The sequence below is a fragment of the Hyposmocoma kahamanoa genome, unplaced genomic scaffold (genome assembly GCF_003589595.1).
Source record: "Hyposmocoma kahamanoa isolate Upper Pololo Valley unplaced genomic scaffold, ASM358959v1 94, whole genome shotgun sequence".
Lineage (NCBI taxonomy): Eukaryota > Metazoa > Arthropoda > Insecta > Lepidoptera > Cosmopterigidae > Hyposmocoma > Hyposmocoma kahamanoa.
The window spans coordinates 11705799-11722835 of record NW_020654878.1 but is presented as its reverse complement, the minus strand read 5'-3'; the positions used below and the strand labels follow the sequence as shown (position 1 = coordinate 11722835).

General features: G+C 37.3%; 1 protein-coding gene across 1 annotated transcript in view; it reads left to right on the top strand.

Moving 5' to 3' along the window:
- LOC113237908 (lachesin-like) overlaps positions 1-17037 on the top strand; it is a 68804-nt gene that overhangs the window by 21702 nt on the left and 30065 nt on the right. Inside the window, exon 3 of the mRNA XM_026474625.1 lies at positions 12294-12421. Within this exon, the coding sequence (XP_026330410.1) occupies positions 12294-12421 (128 nt within the window). The remainder of the gene's footprint in view (positions 1-12293; positions 12422-17037) is intronic.

Below are 17037 nucleotides of genomic sequence, written 5' to 3'. Positions count from 1 at the left end.
GACTTCGCCCTCCTTCAAAGTGAATTGAAAACAAGATGTAGCAGAAAATTGGATTATGCATCAGCGTCTCATTCTAAAAAGTTTGAGTGAATTATTTAACCTACCATAAACCTTAAATACATACATACATACATAACCTATAAATACATACATAAATATAATAGATTTAACGAATTCCGTGTAAAATATTCTTATTAAAAGTTTTTCTGTTTTAGAAAGAATCATCTTATAAGCTTGTAAGAAAAGAAAGAAGCTTGAAAGAGGGTTGTTAACTTTTAAAGAGAGTAATTTACACGGTAATAAAAAAGGAAGGAAACATTTTTTCCACAAACGTTTTAGAACACAAATATACTACAAATACTTGAAGAAGAAAAGGAGAAAAGAACCAGGTTAATCGTGTAGCTCTTGTGCTTTCTGCAATACATTTACAGGATAACTTCGCTTAATTGTTATACTAAAGTTACACATATTACACATTATATTAAGGTACATTATACGTATTACATTATATTGTATGTTGCCTAAATCATTACGTGAGGTAAATGGTGCGCTCCTAAAGAGGCAGGAATCGTTAAAAAGCGGATCCGAGTAAATCAAGCTATATTCATTTAATACGGGTCATATCAATCGCCGATCCGGAAATCCATTACCTGCTTCTGTACATTCTTTTTTATTTATTTTTATCGTACATTTATTATGTGTGATATAGTATTAAGAAAGATATAGCATTTTAGTTACACTCTGAATTTCCAAATGATGAATGAATGACAATGAATGATCTTATACGTGTAGTGTCTAAAGACAATGGATACGATAGTGAAATGTAGTAGATGACATTTGGGTCCTCGTAAAGGTTCTTTTATGGATGGAACTTATTGCTCAAGTTACATTCACCTTTAAGTGTCCGAGAAAAATAAGAAAATTTAAAAATAGATGTCTGGAACTTACTTTGCACCACCTCGTCTCTACGTTATTTTCGTTGTATACACATACCATTATTCCGTTATTGTATAAGACCGCTTTAGTAGCTATTTTTTGCTATCTGAATGTAATTTGAAATTGAGTTACAAGACACACTATTAATGTGAATCAAATTCGGAAGAAATCAAATTATTATTTTCGATATAAATTACTACGTGTGAAATAAAGCTGCATACCCGCAATGCCCTAAGGGAAAGATTGAGTCATTTTCATGTAATATTTATAACTTCCATGTTTTTAAAAATAATTACTTAAAAAAAGGGGATATATGTGCTTGTCATTGATATGCGTTTTGTAGGCATACAAATGTTATAAAAAATATCAACAAACGTGTGAAAATTTAAGTTTATACTTACTACAATGTTTTATAGCAAAAGAAACAATGTTTACTTACCAATAATAAAATTAAACATCTTAAAATTATTGTAATCAAACGATTTCATTAATTAAAAAGTTTAATGTACTTTAAAATTCACCCAGAAGCTACAAGGGCTAGCTAAAGCTACAAAATTTTCATTTCAAGGCTTCTTCTAAAAGCTCCATATAATTCTTAATATAAAGTTTCTTAGACTTGTTATTAATAACACTATTATGGGACTCTCCTTTAAGGGCCCAAAGTGCACGTAAAATGTGTTCTTTAGTGGCTGATCATTTTCTGTCATGATGAAGTCCGGAAAGTTCTTTGTTTCTTTGATCATTTTTCGAGAGTTGCCCAATTGGTGATAGAATAATGCCGAATTACACTTTCCCCACCAATTAAAACTTTATGCATAGAAGAAGGTACTCCCAGCTATATTGATTAACATTATAGTTCTCTGCTGTATCGAATGCAAATTGTTCAAATTTCGTGGCATTAATAACGTTTCCGCTTGATCTCTATGCCAGTAAATTTCAACGCATAATGGTACTTTTGAAAATATCTCTTCGCTGTATTACTATGATTAGTACTACCACGTAAGTTTATCTATATTTAAACTAAGTTATTCATTGTTTTGTAGGATTGAACAACGAGTAATTATTGATATTTATCAATTTTTCACGATGTCATGAACTTGTACTTGATCCATGTGAGGACTTGTACTTGTACTTGATCCAACTGTGATAGATAACTATAAATTTGCTGATATTTTAAATTTTTATTCCTGTTCATTTAAAATATTGTTACTTATTTAATTAACTTTTGTGCCAACAATAATGAATAAAGAAATATTATTTTTATTGTGTAATTGCGCTATTTTATGTACAACATGGATTGAAACCTTTGCAAAGTGACTAGATAAAAACTGTCTACTACATAGGGGGCACTATAAGTTTCCGGAACTGGCCACTTACAAAAACAATATTTAAAAAGTAATTACAACATTTGAAAATAGAACTCTTTGGTTGTAGAATACAGTTTGTTTCATCTGACTTGTTTTTACATTGTGGCGTCATTTTAAAAATTGGTTGTCTACATCACCATGGATTTAACTCGAAAATTTTCGTAGTATGATGTTCTACGACTTTCAAGTGTAATGTAATAATTCAGCGGCGCTTCACTCAGCTTCAAACTGCTTTTGGCGATGAAGCACCATGCAAGACGACATTTTATAGCTGGTTTGCAGAATTCAAACGCGGTCGTGTGAATCTGAGTGACGAATTCCGATGGTCGCCCGGCCACTGCTGTGAACAACAAAAATATCGATGCTGTGCGCTGTATGATCAAACAGACAGGCATGTGATATATGATAATGACATACCATGAGATTCGGGCATCGTTAGGCATAGGCATGAGTCAAATACAATCAATACTATATATCCCACACAATTTGAGTGAGGCTCAAAACACGGATCGCGTCACTTGGTGCAATGCCATGCTTACCAGATTCAACGAAGGGGCGTTCGATCCCAAAACAAAGCAGCAATCGAGCGTATGGATCTTTCGAGATGAGCCGAAACCAACCAAAGAGACGCGCGTGCAAAGTGCCTCTAAGCGAATGATTGCTTCTTTTTTTAATAAAACTGGACACGTGGCTACTGTTGCTTTGGAGAATCCTTGTACCGTGAATAGAGATTGGTACACGACCATTTGTTTGCCGGAAGTTATTGACAAACTCCGTAAAAATAACCGTAAACGCCGTATCATCTTGCCCCACGATAATGCCAGTTCTCACACGGCCAGACAGACAAATGAATTTTTGAAGCTGAACAACAATGACCTTTAAGCCATCTCGCGTACAGACCTGGCACCTTGTTACTTTTATTTATTTCCAAAAATTAAGAACTAGTTACGCGGTCAACGATTTTCATCACTTGAAGAAGCTGTCGAAGAGTGAGAAAAATATGTTTCAGAGATTGTCACGGAGGAGTGGCATAAATGTTTTCAAAATTGGTTCATTAGTATGAAAAAGTGCATTAACGCTAACGGAGAATATTTTGAGAAGCAATAAATTCATTTCTGACCATTTATAGTACTATTTTCTTATTCATTCCGGAAACTTGTAGTGCGGCCCACGTATTGTAGTTTTCCATATATTTATCATGGTGATTTGTAGGTGTAAGCGAACAAAAATATAGTGTCAAGTAGGTACTACATTTTATTAAAATTATAACGGCAATACAATATAAAAGCTTATTTTCATAATATACAGGTAAGTTACAATTAAAGCTTAAATACCCCGTTCCTAAGTTCCCCCTTTGTATGTCTATGCTAATGCATTGGTCAAGGTAGGTCTTTTTTGGTATAAAAATCTTATCAACTAGTAAATAATTACTCTTCGTTTGCGTAGTAAGAACAAAATATCCTTAATTTCGTGTTTTAATATATTAACATATGATGTGCAAGGAAATCGCCCTTTTTTTTCATTCTATAAAATTGTGTTAATATTCCTACGAAACAACATTATTTGTAAAACATCGGCCAATTTCGGAAATAAATCAAAACTCCAATAGAAAATTATAGATTTTACAAAAACAGCCTATTAGCATCACATACATTTCGTCGATGCGTACATTTGCAAAGACTGTTTATATTTATGTACTCCAAAAGTACATATTTCCAACTTTACGAAATAGAATAATACTTATATAATTACTCTTGCTATGTCACTATAAATTCCTACAGAACAAATAAAAAATTTCAAATTATTTTTAACATTTTTAAATTTACCATGTTCGAATACTCTCAGCTATAATATTGTTACAGACGGAAGTTTAAATCGTGTTTATTTGTGTAGATTTATCTCTGAGCTTCAACTTGAGGTGTACATGTAATCCCGCAGACTTTTGCAAAAATCATTACAGCATAGTTCTCCTAGCATAGCGCAAAGGTGCGATAATGTGGTTAAAAATGATAAATTATTATTGTCATCGACGATCGCCAGTGACTCATTGTAAAACACTGTTCTGCATAGGATTCAATTTGTACTTGTAGTTCTTACCAGAGTCCAAAAAAGGAACGAGAGTGGACACTCTTCGCCCTTTCGTAGCTTTTGATACCGCATCACGCCCCGCACATTGACGGTCACATTGACTGAACGGTAATAAGGCAGTCGACAAGTCGTTTTCGGGCTAAGACGACTTTGATATTTGAATATAGTTTTCATTTATTAATTAAAAAACTTGTACGTTAATGTATAACATCATTGTACGTTCCTATTTATAATATTAGTTCCTATATACTATACACACGGCTGTTTGTCATCATATAAACGGGACATAGAGATGAGTTGCTTTCGGTTTCCGGAAGATGAAACGAGGGAAGTAAAAGAAATTATGTCTGAGACTCATTCAGTTATTGTTTTCTTCATTTATTTAGTGCAGAGTAATATATAATATAGATTTATTATATCAATATAATGAGATGTAATATAGTAGACAAATTCTCAGTTTACATTGCCGATAAATATGTAGTGAATATAATTATTAACTAAGTAATGATAAAGTTGGACACGCAATTTCAAATACCTTAGTTACCTTATTTAAAAGTACCTGTCCAAAATATAACATTTTAGATGCTTTTAAATTTTTTTTAAAATAAACCTTCAGGATTATTCTAGTTAGTGAATTAGTGAAAAATATAATATTATATTGATATAAATACCTGATGAACATGTGTAATTATTAGGATTACATTAAAAGAATTGTAAATTCACGTTAGAATTTTCGCTATGTTGCCGCTCTGACCAAGTACGAGAAAGTGATGGGTAACCCTTTACGCACACATCTGCTCGTGTGTAGATAACGCCTTGCTGTATATAGTAGTAGTAGGTCACAAATGACTTTCGATAGTTATATGGAGTGTCCGGGGTGTGGTTCTTACCAAAGAGGTAAACTCCATCCATTATTCTAGACGTTTTGTCATTTACTTTTTACCTATGCACGAAATGGAATTTACAATTTAGTACACATTATACGTAAACCGTATAAATGACAAACAAGGAAAAAATATACCAAATTTGCTTATAATACAAAATTAAACGAGTTTTTATATCATATTAAGTTCACAAGAAACTCTTATTGCTTTGGAGAATAATAAATATTATTGATTTTTATTGAATGTAATGACGCTTTACCATTACGATATTCATTTATTTTTTGTGAAATTACTCCACTGGTTTGTTATAATTAATTATTAATACAAAGATCGAACACAAAGAACAATTCGTTCGATCAGAGCGGGCTGGGGGGCGACCACTCTACCAATTGAGATGCAGATCGAGTCACCAGACTTTAAGTTTTTTTTTTGGGTTTGTTAAAGTTCTTTGTGTTAGATCTTAGTGTAAAACAATTATTATGAATAAATACTCAACCACTTGTAATTAAACGATTAACGCAAAAATACCATAAAAAAACAATGACGCCTGATATTTGATGGAATTGCAGCAGTGCGGTTGACTGCGGGAGGAATACAAACAAGACAGCGTGAATTGTTTGGAATGAAATTAATCAATGCGGGTTGGATAATGACGCTACGTCTACCGCAGCAGGCTGGGGGTCGGTGGCCACGTGATGCACGTTCACAATTTAACATTTATTGTTTGTGTTTTAACGTATGGTGTAGACAGAGTACTGATATCTTAGTTCCGAGAACGTTGCCTTCCATCTAGAAGATTGGCAAACCTAGCTTGATCTTTATTTCCACCAAGAGTGATTTATTTCTACCAATGAGTTTTTTCTAAACATGTCATCATCATCATCATCAGTGTATCGCAGTCTACTGGACATTGGCCTCTTCCAATGCGCGCCATTTTGCTTGGTCCTCAGCTAGTCGCATCCATCTGCTTTTCGCAAATCGTCACTACGTCTGGCATAATAGTGTACTACACTACATTTGCCGAACCGTAGCCTCCACTCAAGGACTCGCTTCCCCATCGGTTATTGGTCCTTCGACAAATATGGCCAGCCCGTTGCCACTTCAGTTTACGTATTCTACCAGCTATGTCGGATAACCTCCTTTTGTACCTTGTCCTGCAGAGAAACTCCGAGAAAACATGTTACTATACTTATTAGCAGAGGCTTTAACGGTGAAGGAATACGTCTTGATGAAATCTCGTCTCGAACTAGGTTCACGTAACTATATGGCCTAAATCATCTCCCAAATATTATGGAAGCAGTCAGTTATTAGTGCAGGAGAGAATCACCTCCTTATATACCTAATCATCACAAGCCCAAACGGTCAGTTGCCAGCCGTTTATACTATACTATGAATGTAAATGTAAAGGTAAATGATTACCTTTTATTTTTTGTCTTCTGTGCTGTCAAGCGCGTTTGTGCACTGTGTACAAATCTAGAAAACTCGGACCCACTTCGGATGTCCCTCGTGCACTAAGTCAGACTGGAATCCGAGAAAATACGAATATCGCTTGTACACCTAGAGATAAAATGATCGCTGTGACTTTTCGGACCGTCATTTCTCGGACTCGGAACTGATACGAATCGGACGTAGTGAGCAAACGCTCTATGGTGATGAAATAAACGTATAGTCTTTATTTCTTTCTAACGTTAATATACATGACATGTGTATTTCTTCAACTCTATGAAACACGAAGCATTATGAGAATCGTCATCAATTTACTGATTTAAATTTTAATACGCTTAACTTACCACCATAATGGAAATTGCGTGTGGTTGACTGTAACCGGAAAAAAACAAGACAGCCGGATGAATTGTTCGGTAGGGAATTAATCAATGCGGATAGGATGATGACGCTTCGACTACCACACTCAAACCTGCTTTCTAAATGCAGATTGAAATAAATAAGAGATAATATTTGTAAATTGAATATATTTCGTGCATTACTTCTAGCAATTGAACATCATAGGTATTGTTATTATTAATCATACTGGTAGCTAACAGTCAATTGCAAAATCTAAAAAACTTTTATTTATTCAACTATTTTTGTGAAATTTCTCCACTAGTTTATTATAATTATTAATACAAAGATCGAACACTGAGAAAAAAATCCTTCGATCGGGCCGGATATCAACCGACATTTTCTTGCATACCGTGCCAGACGTTATACCAACTAAACCACGGAGTGAACCAGCGGACCTCGCGAATTTTTCTATGTGCTTGTTGTCGTGTCTTTGTATTTGGTTTTTCAACGACTTTTTAGTCGTAGCGCCATCTATGAGAAATCTATGAGTTTTATCACCCAGTTAGAAACCTTTACAGCTACCGGTCCTGGCGAGAGATGTCGCTATACACTGTATTTTAAATTTTTATTGAATTGATATTCACCTATTTTTTGTGAAATTACTCCACTAGTTTATTATAATTATTAATACAAAGATCGAACACTCAGAAAAAATTCCTTGAATCGGGCCGGATTCGAACCGACGTCTTCTAACATACCGTGTCGGACGCTATACCAACTAAGCCACGGAAAATAACTAACTAAAATAAAATAACTTTATCAAGCAAAGCCATCCGGAAGATGTGTCTATACGTGATATAAAGAATTCATTAATGCTCGAAATAAATTTTACTTTTAGGCTAGAATTTAATGTTTAAAATATTGTTGACTTCTTAATTTCACTACCTGTGATTCAATCAATCAATCAATCAGCCTATTGCAGTCCACTGCTGGACATAAGCCTCCCCAAGTGTACGCTATAGTGCCCGATCACCCGTTTTCCGCATCCAACCACTACCCGCGACCTTCTTCAGATCGTCGGTCCATCTTGCAGAGGGACGTCCTACGTTACGTTTGCCGAGACGTGGTCTCTACTCGAGAACCCGTCTACTCCATTGCTCATCGGTTCTGCGACAGATGTCGCCAGCACACTGCTACTTCAGCTTGCTACATTTCTGGATGATGTCCACAACTTTAGTCTTATGCCGACAACAACTTCGTTCCGGACTTTGTCCGTTAACGAGATACCCAGCATAGACTTTTCCATAGCTCGCTAAGCGACGTGCAGCGTCTGTGAGCCAGTTACACCGTCATATTCCACGTCTCGGCTCCGTAAGTCATGACCGGTAGGATGCATTGTTTGTAAACCCTGGTCTTCAGGCACTGTGGGAGTGGTGACGAGAAGACATGACGCAGTTTCCCAAATGCTGCCCAACTCAGCTGTACTCTCCTGGCTATCCCAGGTTTCCTCTCCTGGCTATCCCAGGTTTCGATGGAGTCGAAGGCTTTGTCGTAGTCCACAAATGCTAGACACAGTCGCAGATTATACTCTTCGGACTTCTGTATAATCTGCCGAACAGTGTGTATGTGGTCCACGATGCTATAGCTTTTTAGAAACCTTGCCTGTTCCGGCGGCTGGAAAGCGTCAAATGTTCCGTCGAGACTATTTGTGAGGACTCTCGAAAACAGCTTATAGACGTGGCTCAGGAGCGCGACAGGTCTGTAGTTCTTCAAGAGGGTTTTGTCTCCTTTCTTGAAAAACAAAGCTACCACGCTTCTGCTCCTCGCCTCCGGGGTAGTTCTCTGGGTCTCCTCCTGCCCTGATAAGCTCAGAAGTTATTCGGTATTTGCCGGGAGCCTTCCCATTATTAAGCTGTTTAAGAGCTCTCCCAATTTCGTCTTCGTCCACTTCTGGCAGATCGTGTGTGAAGTGGCGTGAAAGTGAGAATTTCTGGAACTGATGTGACAGCTTTACCGTCCGAGATATTTAGCTTCGTCAGTTGACATCTACCGTCTTTTTGTAAAGATTTTCGACCCCCGATTCCTCTCAATAGCTTCTCGTATGAGTTGCGTATTGAAGCTACGGAGGTCGCGTCTCACCGACTTGTGGATAGTTTTGTTGAGTCGACGGGCATCTGATGAAGCTGCCACAGCATCTCGCGTCGTGTCCTCATCATTTACATCCATCCATCCATCCCAGATCATCATCCGTCCATCAATTCCAGAGTCTCAGTCGAGAGTTTGGACTTTCGGGCTCCTCGCTGTGTTCTGAAGTGCCTAATTCCCTCTTCGCGAATTAACCCTACTACACCTTCAAGGTCCTTGTCAACATTTGCCGTGGTTTCCAGCAAAGCGAAGCGATTGCTCAGTTCCAACTGGAACGCTTCGGAGCCATGCATGATTTGGAGCAGCGTTGGACGAATAAGAGATCTCATCATACGGCTTCTCTCGACCTTGAAGTCGATATTTAGGGTACCTCTTACGAATCTGTGGTCGCTACCCATATTGAACCTTTTGACCACCGAGATATCCATAAATATACGCTTCTCGTCCGTCAAGATGAAGTCGAACTCGTTTTTCGTCATACCATTGGGGCTTTGCTAGGTCCACTTCCTATGAGGCTTCTTCTTAAAGAAAGTGTTCATGCAGAACAGCCCTTGCACGTCCAGGAAGTTTACCAGCATTTGCTCCCTTTGGTTTCGCTGTCCAATGCCGTGTTGTCCAATGCACGATTCCTCATATTCGCGCACTCCCACTATGGCATTGAAGTCCCCCAAAACAACGGTGAAGTGAGTCTTGGTGGTGTTGTGTAGAGCTTTTCCCACGTCTTCGTACACGGCTTCGACCTCACTGTCCGAATATGTCGACGTCGGCGCATATACCTGTACAACCTTGAGAGAATATCTCACTGTTAGCTTCAGGACAAGTACGCTACCCGGGTCGATACATTGGATACCTCCAGCACGTTATCACGGAGAACTTTGTTGACAAGGAACCTTAAAACAGGGTACTTAGGAATTGGCCTGTAGATGGATATACCGCCATCGGTTTCGGTCGCCAGAGCCTCGTTCGTTTGTCGGCAGGGTGCACCACGTGCAGGTGAGGATGACTTTTGGGGCTTTAATTTGGTGTTTTGCCCCCACACACCCCACCCGTGATTGTAAATTTATTAATATGTAACAAGTATTCTAAAATATTAGACAAGAACAACATCACGTATGTTGCTTTGATTCCAAAGTAAGTAGTTAAAGCATTTGTGTCATGGAAAGTCGGAAACAACGACGGTACCTACCACAAACACTCAGACCCGAGACAATATAGAAAAGCTAGTTTTTCTATACAAACCCGGCCGGGAATTGAACCCAGGACCTGAGGGATGGCGACACCATGAAAACCGGTGTGCAAGCCATTCAACCACGGAGGTTGTCAGAATTGACATATTTTATATATTATATGTTGTATGTGTTATTGTAAAGTAGGGGACAAATAAAGTTCAATTTGTTATTTCAAAAGGAAAGGTAATAGGTAAGTTTTTATTGTTAACGTTATACCGAAGTGATTTATGATACTTTTAGTCGAAATCAATTTGTAAATATTGAAAAATTTATTTGATTCTCACATCACCAGGGTTAAACGAGAATGTTCGGCATTTGGAATCTCGCTCCGTGCCATTAATCGTTTTGATGTCACAGTATGGGACATTTAGTGTGACCCTTTTTATGCGCCAACCTTTTCGATTTACGTCCCTAATCGCCGAATACCAAAAGCCGAATCGAGGGTAGATATCGGTCGGCCGCATTTAAATGGCAGATACTAATAGCTTAAAGTGTTCATTGCGGGGGGTTGTACAAATAATGTACAGATATTAGGCCCCAAAAACGTACACCCATAATTTACAACGGTTGTAGTTAGGTATTTGAAAAAATAACGACGAGAAGGGTATGTTTTACTTTCCATAGATAAGTCGAAAGAGATAATGTGTCATAAAATAATTAACACTGCAAATGTTAATAATTAATCACGTAAAATTATATGCACGAATTTAAAATCTGTTTGTTTAAAAAAATACAATTATATATTTTCATCCTATGCGTTAGGATATAACATGATATTTTCATGTACGAAGTTGCTCCCCTTAATGAAATGTGAAATAATAGAGTATAACACTACTGAAGCGAAATAACTATGAAGCTTCATGGCTTTTCTGCCGGGCAGTGTAAGCAACATGCTGCACTTTTAACGACCAGTAACTTCATATTACGTGAAAAAAAAATCGCTTCATAATAGTGCTCAACAATTTTATGCTTAAGGAATTTTTCATTATTATAATGAAAATAGTTAATATTCGTATTGGATAATGATTTCCTTATTGAAGGCTTGTTTTTATCACAGTTAGCTTCAACTCAGCGCCGCCTTCCTCGCTCAACAAACTGTGGACTTAAATGTAGGTCATTTCTTTGTCTGGCAAATTTTGAATAGCTAGTTTCTCAATGAAAACACATTTTACATATATAACAGTCTTACAAACTGTTTCAAATAATGCAGAATATTGGACATGACTCGTCGAGCTAAATGCGCTAATGGACATGAACAAAACTATGTACTTTCAATGCCGAAGAGCATGAAACAGTTGACAGCTGATATATTACACAAGCAAAATATGTAATTAACTAAAGCAGTCAGATTTAACTGCTTTGCAGCAATGTCAGCGTTTCCACGCAGCGGTGTTTGTGCAAGCCTGACCCAATTTTAACCAATTTGAAAGGCCAATTCCAACGGTATATATGTCTTCTGTTTTTATTTGATTGCGGTCGGCAAAATGAATCCGATTTAAACATTTGCTTTACTGTTTCTATGGGCTATTTTCGTTAAACCATATTATGTTAATTTGCAAAAAGTATAAATGACTCGATTTTTCTGAAGTGTTGTATGCACTTTTAGTTTAACAGCTTTGCTGCTAGCCTAAGTAGAAAACTTTTGTCAGTTTATAATTTTTTTTACATTTTGTGCAACGACTTTAGTTGATTAAAATGGGGCGATTGTTCGATTTCAGCGTAAAAGTAATATTAATTTATAGTTTTCTTTAATTCGTCCCTTTTTTAAGTCTTGAAACAAATGTGATTTGTGTGTATTTAATGGCATTCAAAAACTATTATATAGAAATAAATGAGACAGTAAATGAGTTTGCGATTTGCAGGTCAACTGCAAGGGTCAGGGTACAGCGAGCCGGAACCGGAGTTTCTATCGCCGCTAGAGAACCTCACCGTCGCACAAGGGCGGGATATACATTTCACATGCACTGTCAACCACCTCGGCTCCTTTAAGGTAATTTATTCAATAGCTTTATAGTTTTGTCTATCGTAGGTATGTATACATGGACACACAACAACAACATTGACCCATTTATACGTCCTGCTCCGTAATGAGGCAAAAGCAAATTGTGTGAAATTTACATTACTCAATATTAGACAGACGGACACAAACATTACAGTTAGAAACGAAAAATTTTACCTTGTAGATACAGTTGTATTTCTAGGTACAACTTTAGATGCTAAACGCAATAGGGTTCACATATAAATAAGTTATCAAAACGGCTGTCTGTAGTGTACGCGATAAAAAAATACGAAATCTTTTAGACGTCGAAATAGCTTGATTGGTGTACTTTAGCTACTGTCACATGACATAAGGCATTTTGAGGTAATGCTGCCGATATTAATAGAATCTTTGCCTTCCAGAAACGTGCGGTTAGGGCAATTTACAATCTGGGCCCCAGAGTGTCTTTGAGAGATAAGTATAGAGGGATTAATATTCTTACACTAACGTTACAGTACATTCATGAAAATGTTATTTATTTTAAGAAAAATTTTTTTTTTTATGAAAAATAGTGACAGACATACAAAGATACGAGGAATAAAAATAAATTAGCTGTTCTTGACAGTCGACTTCATAAGGTCTCAAATACGTTTAAGGAAAAATATATACGCTTCTATAATAAGATTCCGATTTATATTCAAAATTTGCCATTTACGAGGGTTATACGGCTTCTGCGTACTTGGACGACAAAAATCCATGGCAGTGACCCATTAAGCTCTAGCAGGAAGTCTCGATCTAAGATGTTTAAATTAAATATTGTAATGTTAAATGTGTTCAAACGTATATTTACGAAGAGCAATCCCAACAATTTCTTGCTCATTCTTCTCAAGGGAATCTGCCTTACGAAAGAACAGTAGAGTTTAATCAGTATGACAATTTTAAGTGTAATTTGCTTATCTGTGAAATAAAGATTATTATTTGACTTTGACTTTGACTCATTGCTAGGTACGGCAGTTTAGGCCATATAGTCTGCCACGGGTTGGGGACTTCACACGTTTTTCGAGGGTTTTGAACCTTTTTCGACGTGTAGGTTTCATCACATTACTTTCCTTCACCGAATAGTTCGTGGTACATTTCAAATTATATTTCGCACATAAATTCAGAAAACTCAGAAGTGCGAATCCGGATTCGAACCTTCATTCAACCTCTGCCTGGGAGGCGGTAAGTCAAACCATTAGACTACCACGCTGTCGTCGTAATGGAAAGTGCAGTAACTAGCATTTTTGATGGAAATTGAGTTAAACACAATCGTTAACACCAAAACAAGATCTATATTTGGCGCTAACCACGTATCAAAATTCCCATGTAATACAGCAAAAAAAACTGCAGTAACTTAGTGCAATGTATAACATTTGCTAATTTAAAGTGTAGTAAGATTAATTACAATATAATTTTTGAGTCAAATGTTATAGAATTCTAGCAATCTAATAGTTGCTGCTCTTATTTTATTTATGTTTTACAAAATCTACCATCTCAACCAAAACAAGATCTATATTTGACTCTAACCACGTATCAAAATTCCCATGTAATACAGGAAGTGAAACTGCAGTAACTTAGTACATTGTACAACATTTGCTAATTTAAAGTGCAGTAAGATTAATTACTATATAATTTTTGAGTCAAATGCTACAGAATTCTAGCAATCTAATAGTTGCTGCACTTACTTTATTTATGTTTTACAAAATCTACCATCTCAGAGCCAATTATAAATGCAGTATCTAATATTTACTGCACTAATTTTATTTATGTTTTACAAAATCTATCATCTTAGAGCTAATTTAACTGCCTCCATGGTCGAACGGTTACCATGCCGGACTACCACGCAGAGGTCCCAGGTTCGATTCCCAAGCCTGGAAAAATACTTATATGGCCTACATTTATTTCTCTCGTGAGTTTGGGTGTAATTTGTGGTTGTCTATGTGTGTGCGCTATGTTGTGTGTGTGCGTTATTATTACTAAATAAAATATAAGTGCAGTATCTATTAGATACTGCAGTTATTATAAAGAAATCAATAACATTTTGTAGTTGCAATTCTAATAAAACTGTAATAACTCCTAAAGACACTACAGATAATTGGTGAGAAGACGTCTCAAAGCTAGTGGCAATCACACATCGCACAAAGGAGTATTTCTGAGCAAAAATCGATCAAAAGTCGATTTCAAAAATTTAAGTCATCTCCAAAACGTGTATCGTTAAAGCTTAATAACCGTTACATCGCTAAAGGGGAATTTGCAAGTGCTCTTAATCTTTCAACACTATTCTGTGTTTATGTGTGGTGAAAGTTTTGTAATACCTATAATGAATATTGAAGAGGAAGGTACGTACTTTAATTTTAAAATATATTTTCCGCATTGCACTTGATAAAGTGATATTTCGTACCATATACATTTTCCACAATAAAAAATAAAGTTTTTTTGTAAACGCTACATTCACATATGGTTGTGTACGAGTATATCAGTTAAGCCCAACGACGCTCTTCCGATCTCTCGTTGAGGGGGGGGAAATCTTTATGGATACCCCTGAGCCCAGGGAGACTCAGGGGTTATGTGGGGACTCTCCCTCCAGACTGGAGGGCCTACCCCACTAAAACCCCCCCGGGTTTCCCTCTCGCCGGTTGAGTCGGCGCCGTGGGATCGGTGAACATTCACCACGACGCCGCCCGGCCGCCCTAGCTTGCGCCAGGGCTCCCGCGCCAACGGAGGGGCGAGTCGGTTGTCCTCCGACCCGCCCCCCAGACGAGTGAGGCCGTGCAATGCAGGCTCCGGAGTCCCTGTCCAGAGCCCGCTGGTCTCACTAGGGGATCAGGCGAGCAGCGAACTGCCTTCGCCTTCTCCCCGTACGTCTGCGCCGGAGCGGGTGCGCGTCCGCCGCGTCCTCGCGCACCCGCTCCGCGGCCTCCTTTTGCGACATAACCTCTGCGCAAAAGGAGGCCACCGCCTCCCAGGACTCCTCGCTTTCGAGCATGGCGGCAACCACGCTCGGCAGCGAGAGGTCCTGCCCTACAGTCCCCGTCAGAGTGCGGCGCTGCTCATCCCACCGGCTACACACCTCTAGGGTGTGCTGCGCGGTGTCATCCGCAGCGCCGCACTCGTGGCACGACGGGGACGGTTCCCTCCTCGCCACCTTGTGCAGGTAGTGACCGAAGCAGCCGTGCCCGGTCAGCACCTGCACAAGGTGGAACGACAGTGGCCCGTGGGACCGGATATCAGTTAAGCCTAAGTAGGCTTATGATTTTGTGTGTAACTTAAAACTTAGTTATTCTTGATGTTTTTAAATAAAAAAGTCGGACGTGTACATTTGTTAAATTCTGATCCTTTTTTGAGCAGTACGAGTCAAATGCCACAGAAAAAAGTAATTTTTTTTCCAGTGAGACATAGGAAATTCTGCTGTTAGATGCATATGACGCATCATCAACTTAGGTGTAATGAAGATGACGATGGGTCTTGTGACGACGAATCCGATTAATATTATATTTTTGCAATTAATTTTCAATGCAATGAAAAATATGTGTTTCAAATACAATATTATGACTTTAAACTGCTTTTTATTACATGTCAAATCGATAAAAATCACAAAATAATTTTGAGCATCTTTTGAGGTGAAAAATACTAAATCCTAAAAATACTCCTCTGTGAGTCGTCCGCTTACTGTGCGTAATGCGTAATATTTATAAATACTTGTCAAAAAGTGTTATTTTTGACATATAAAGTTGATCTCAAGTAAAATAATTAATCAGAGAAGACTGAATGTTATAGCAGTTGTCATAGCATTAATAATAATATAGTTCTTTAATAAAGAAACGTGATCTCAAATTATAGTTCCTCAACTAAGTAATTGTAATAAGGAGACTGAACTGACTGTTTGATGAATAAAGTCCTAATTAATTTAATTTTAATTTTTAATTTAACTTTAACTATTTGCAATATAAGGCAAGGTTTGATTTTTTCCTATTGTTTATTGTGAATCGAAATGTGATTAAGATTTCATAAATAATGCACTTGGGATTTGAACAAATCAATAACACAGGCGTCTTCTTTGTTTTATTGTAATTTTATAAACGTACGATATTAATATATCCATACAAAATACCATATTTTCTCATGTCTTTGTATTCCCAATCCAATTAGCACTTTGTCCGACTTGGGAAATAGAAATAATTTATTCCTTGTGTAAACAGTCGTGTATACAATAAACAGTGGGAATCGAACTCTTACCGTAAACTATCATGTACACTTGTAATGCCAGTGGCATTACTCAGTCGTTGCTAACAGTACAGAAGGGAAGGAAGTGAGAAAAGAGGAAAGTAAAAAGGGAAGGGAGGGAATTATGCCGCCGACACTCTCAAAAACCTCAAGAAATGCAGCATGCTGCCACTACGTCGATGTTTAGTAAGAAAATACTAACAAATTGTTAGTTTCGACTGTATAAAACATTATAAAATAGCATCAATATGAGGTGTATTTTTAGCAAAAACTGTAGTAACTTAATAGATACTGCAGTTATTTATTATATATATCATTATTAATTTGTTTTTAAATATGTATTTTCTAGATTATGAGCAGTACGA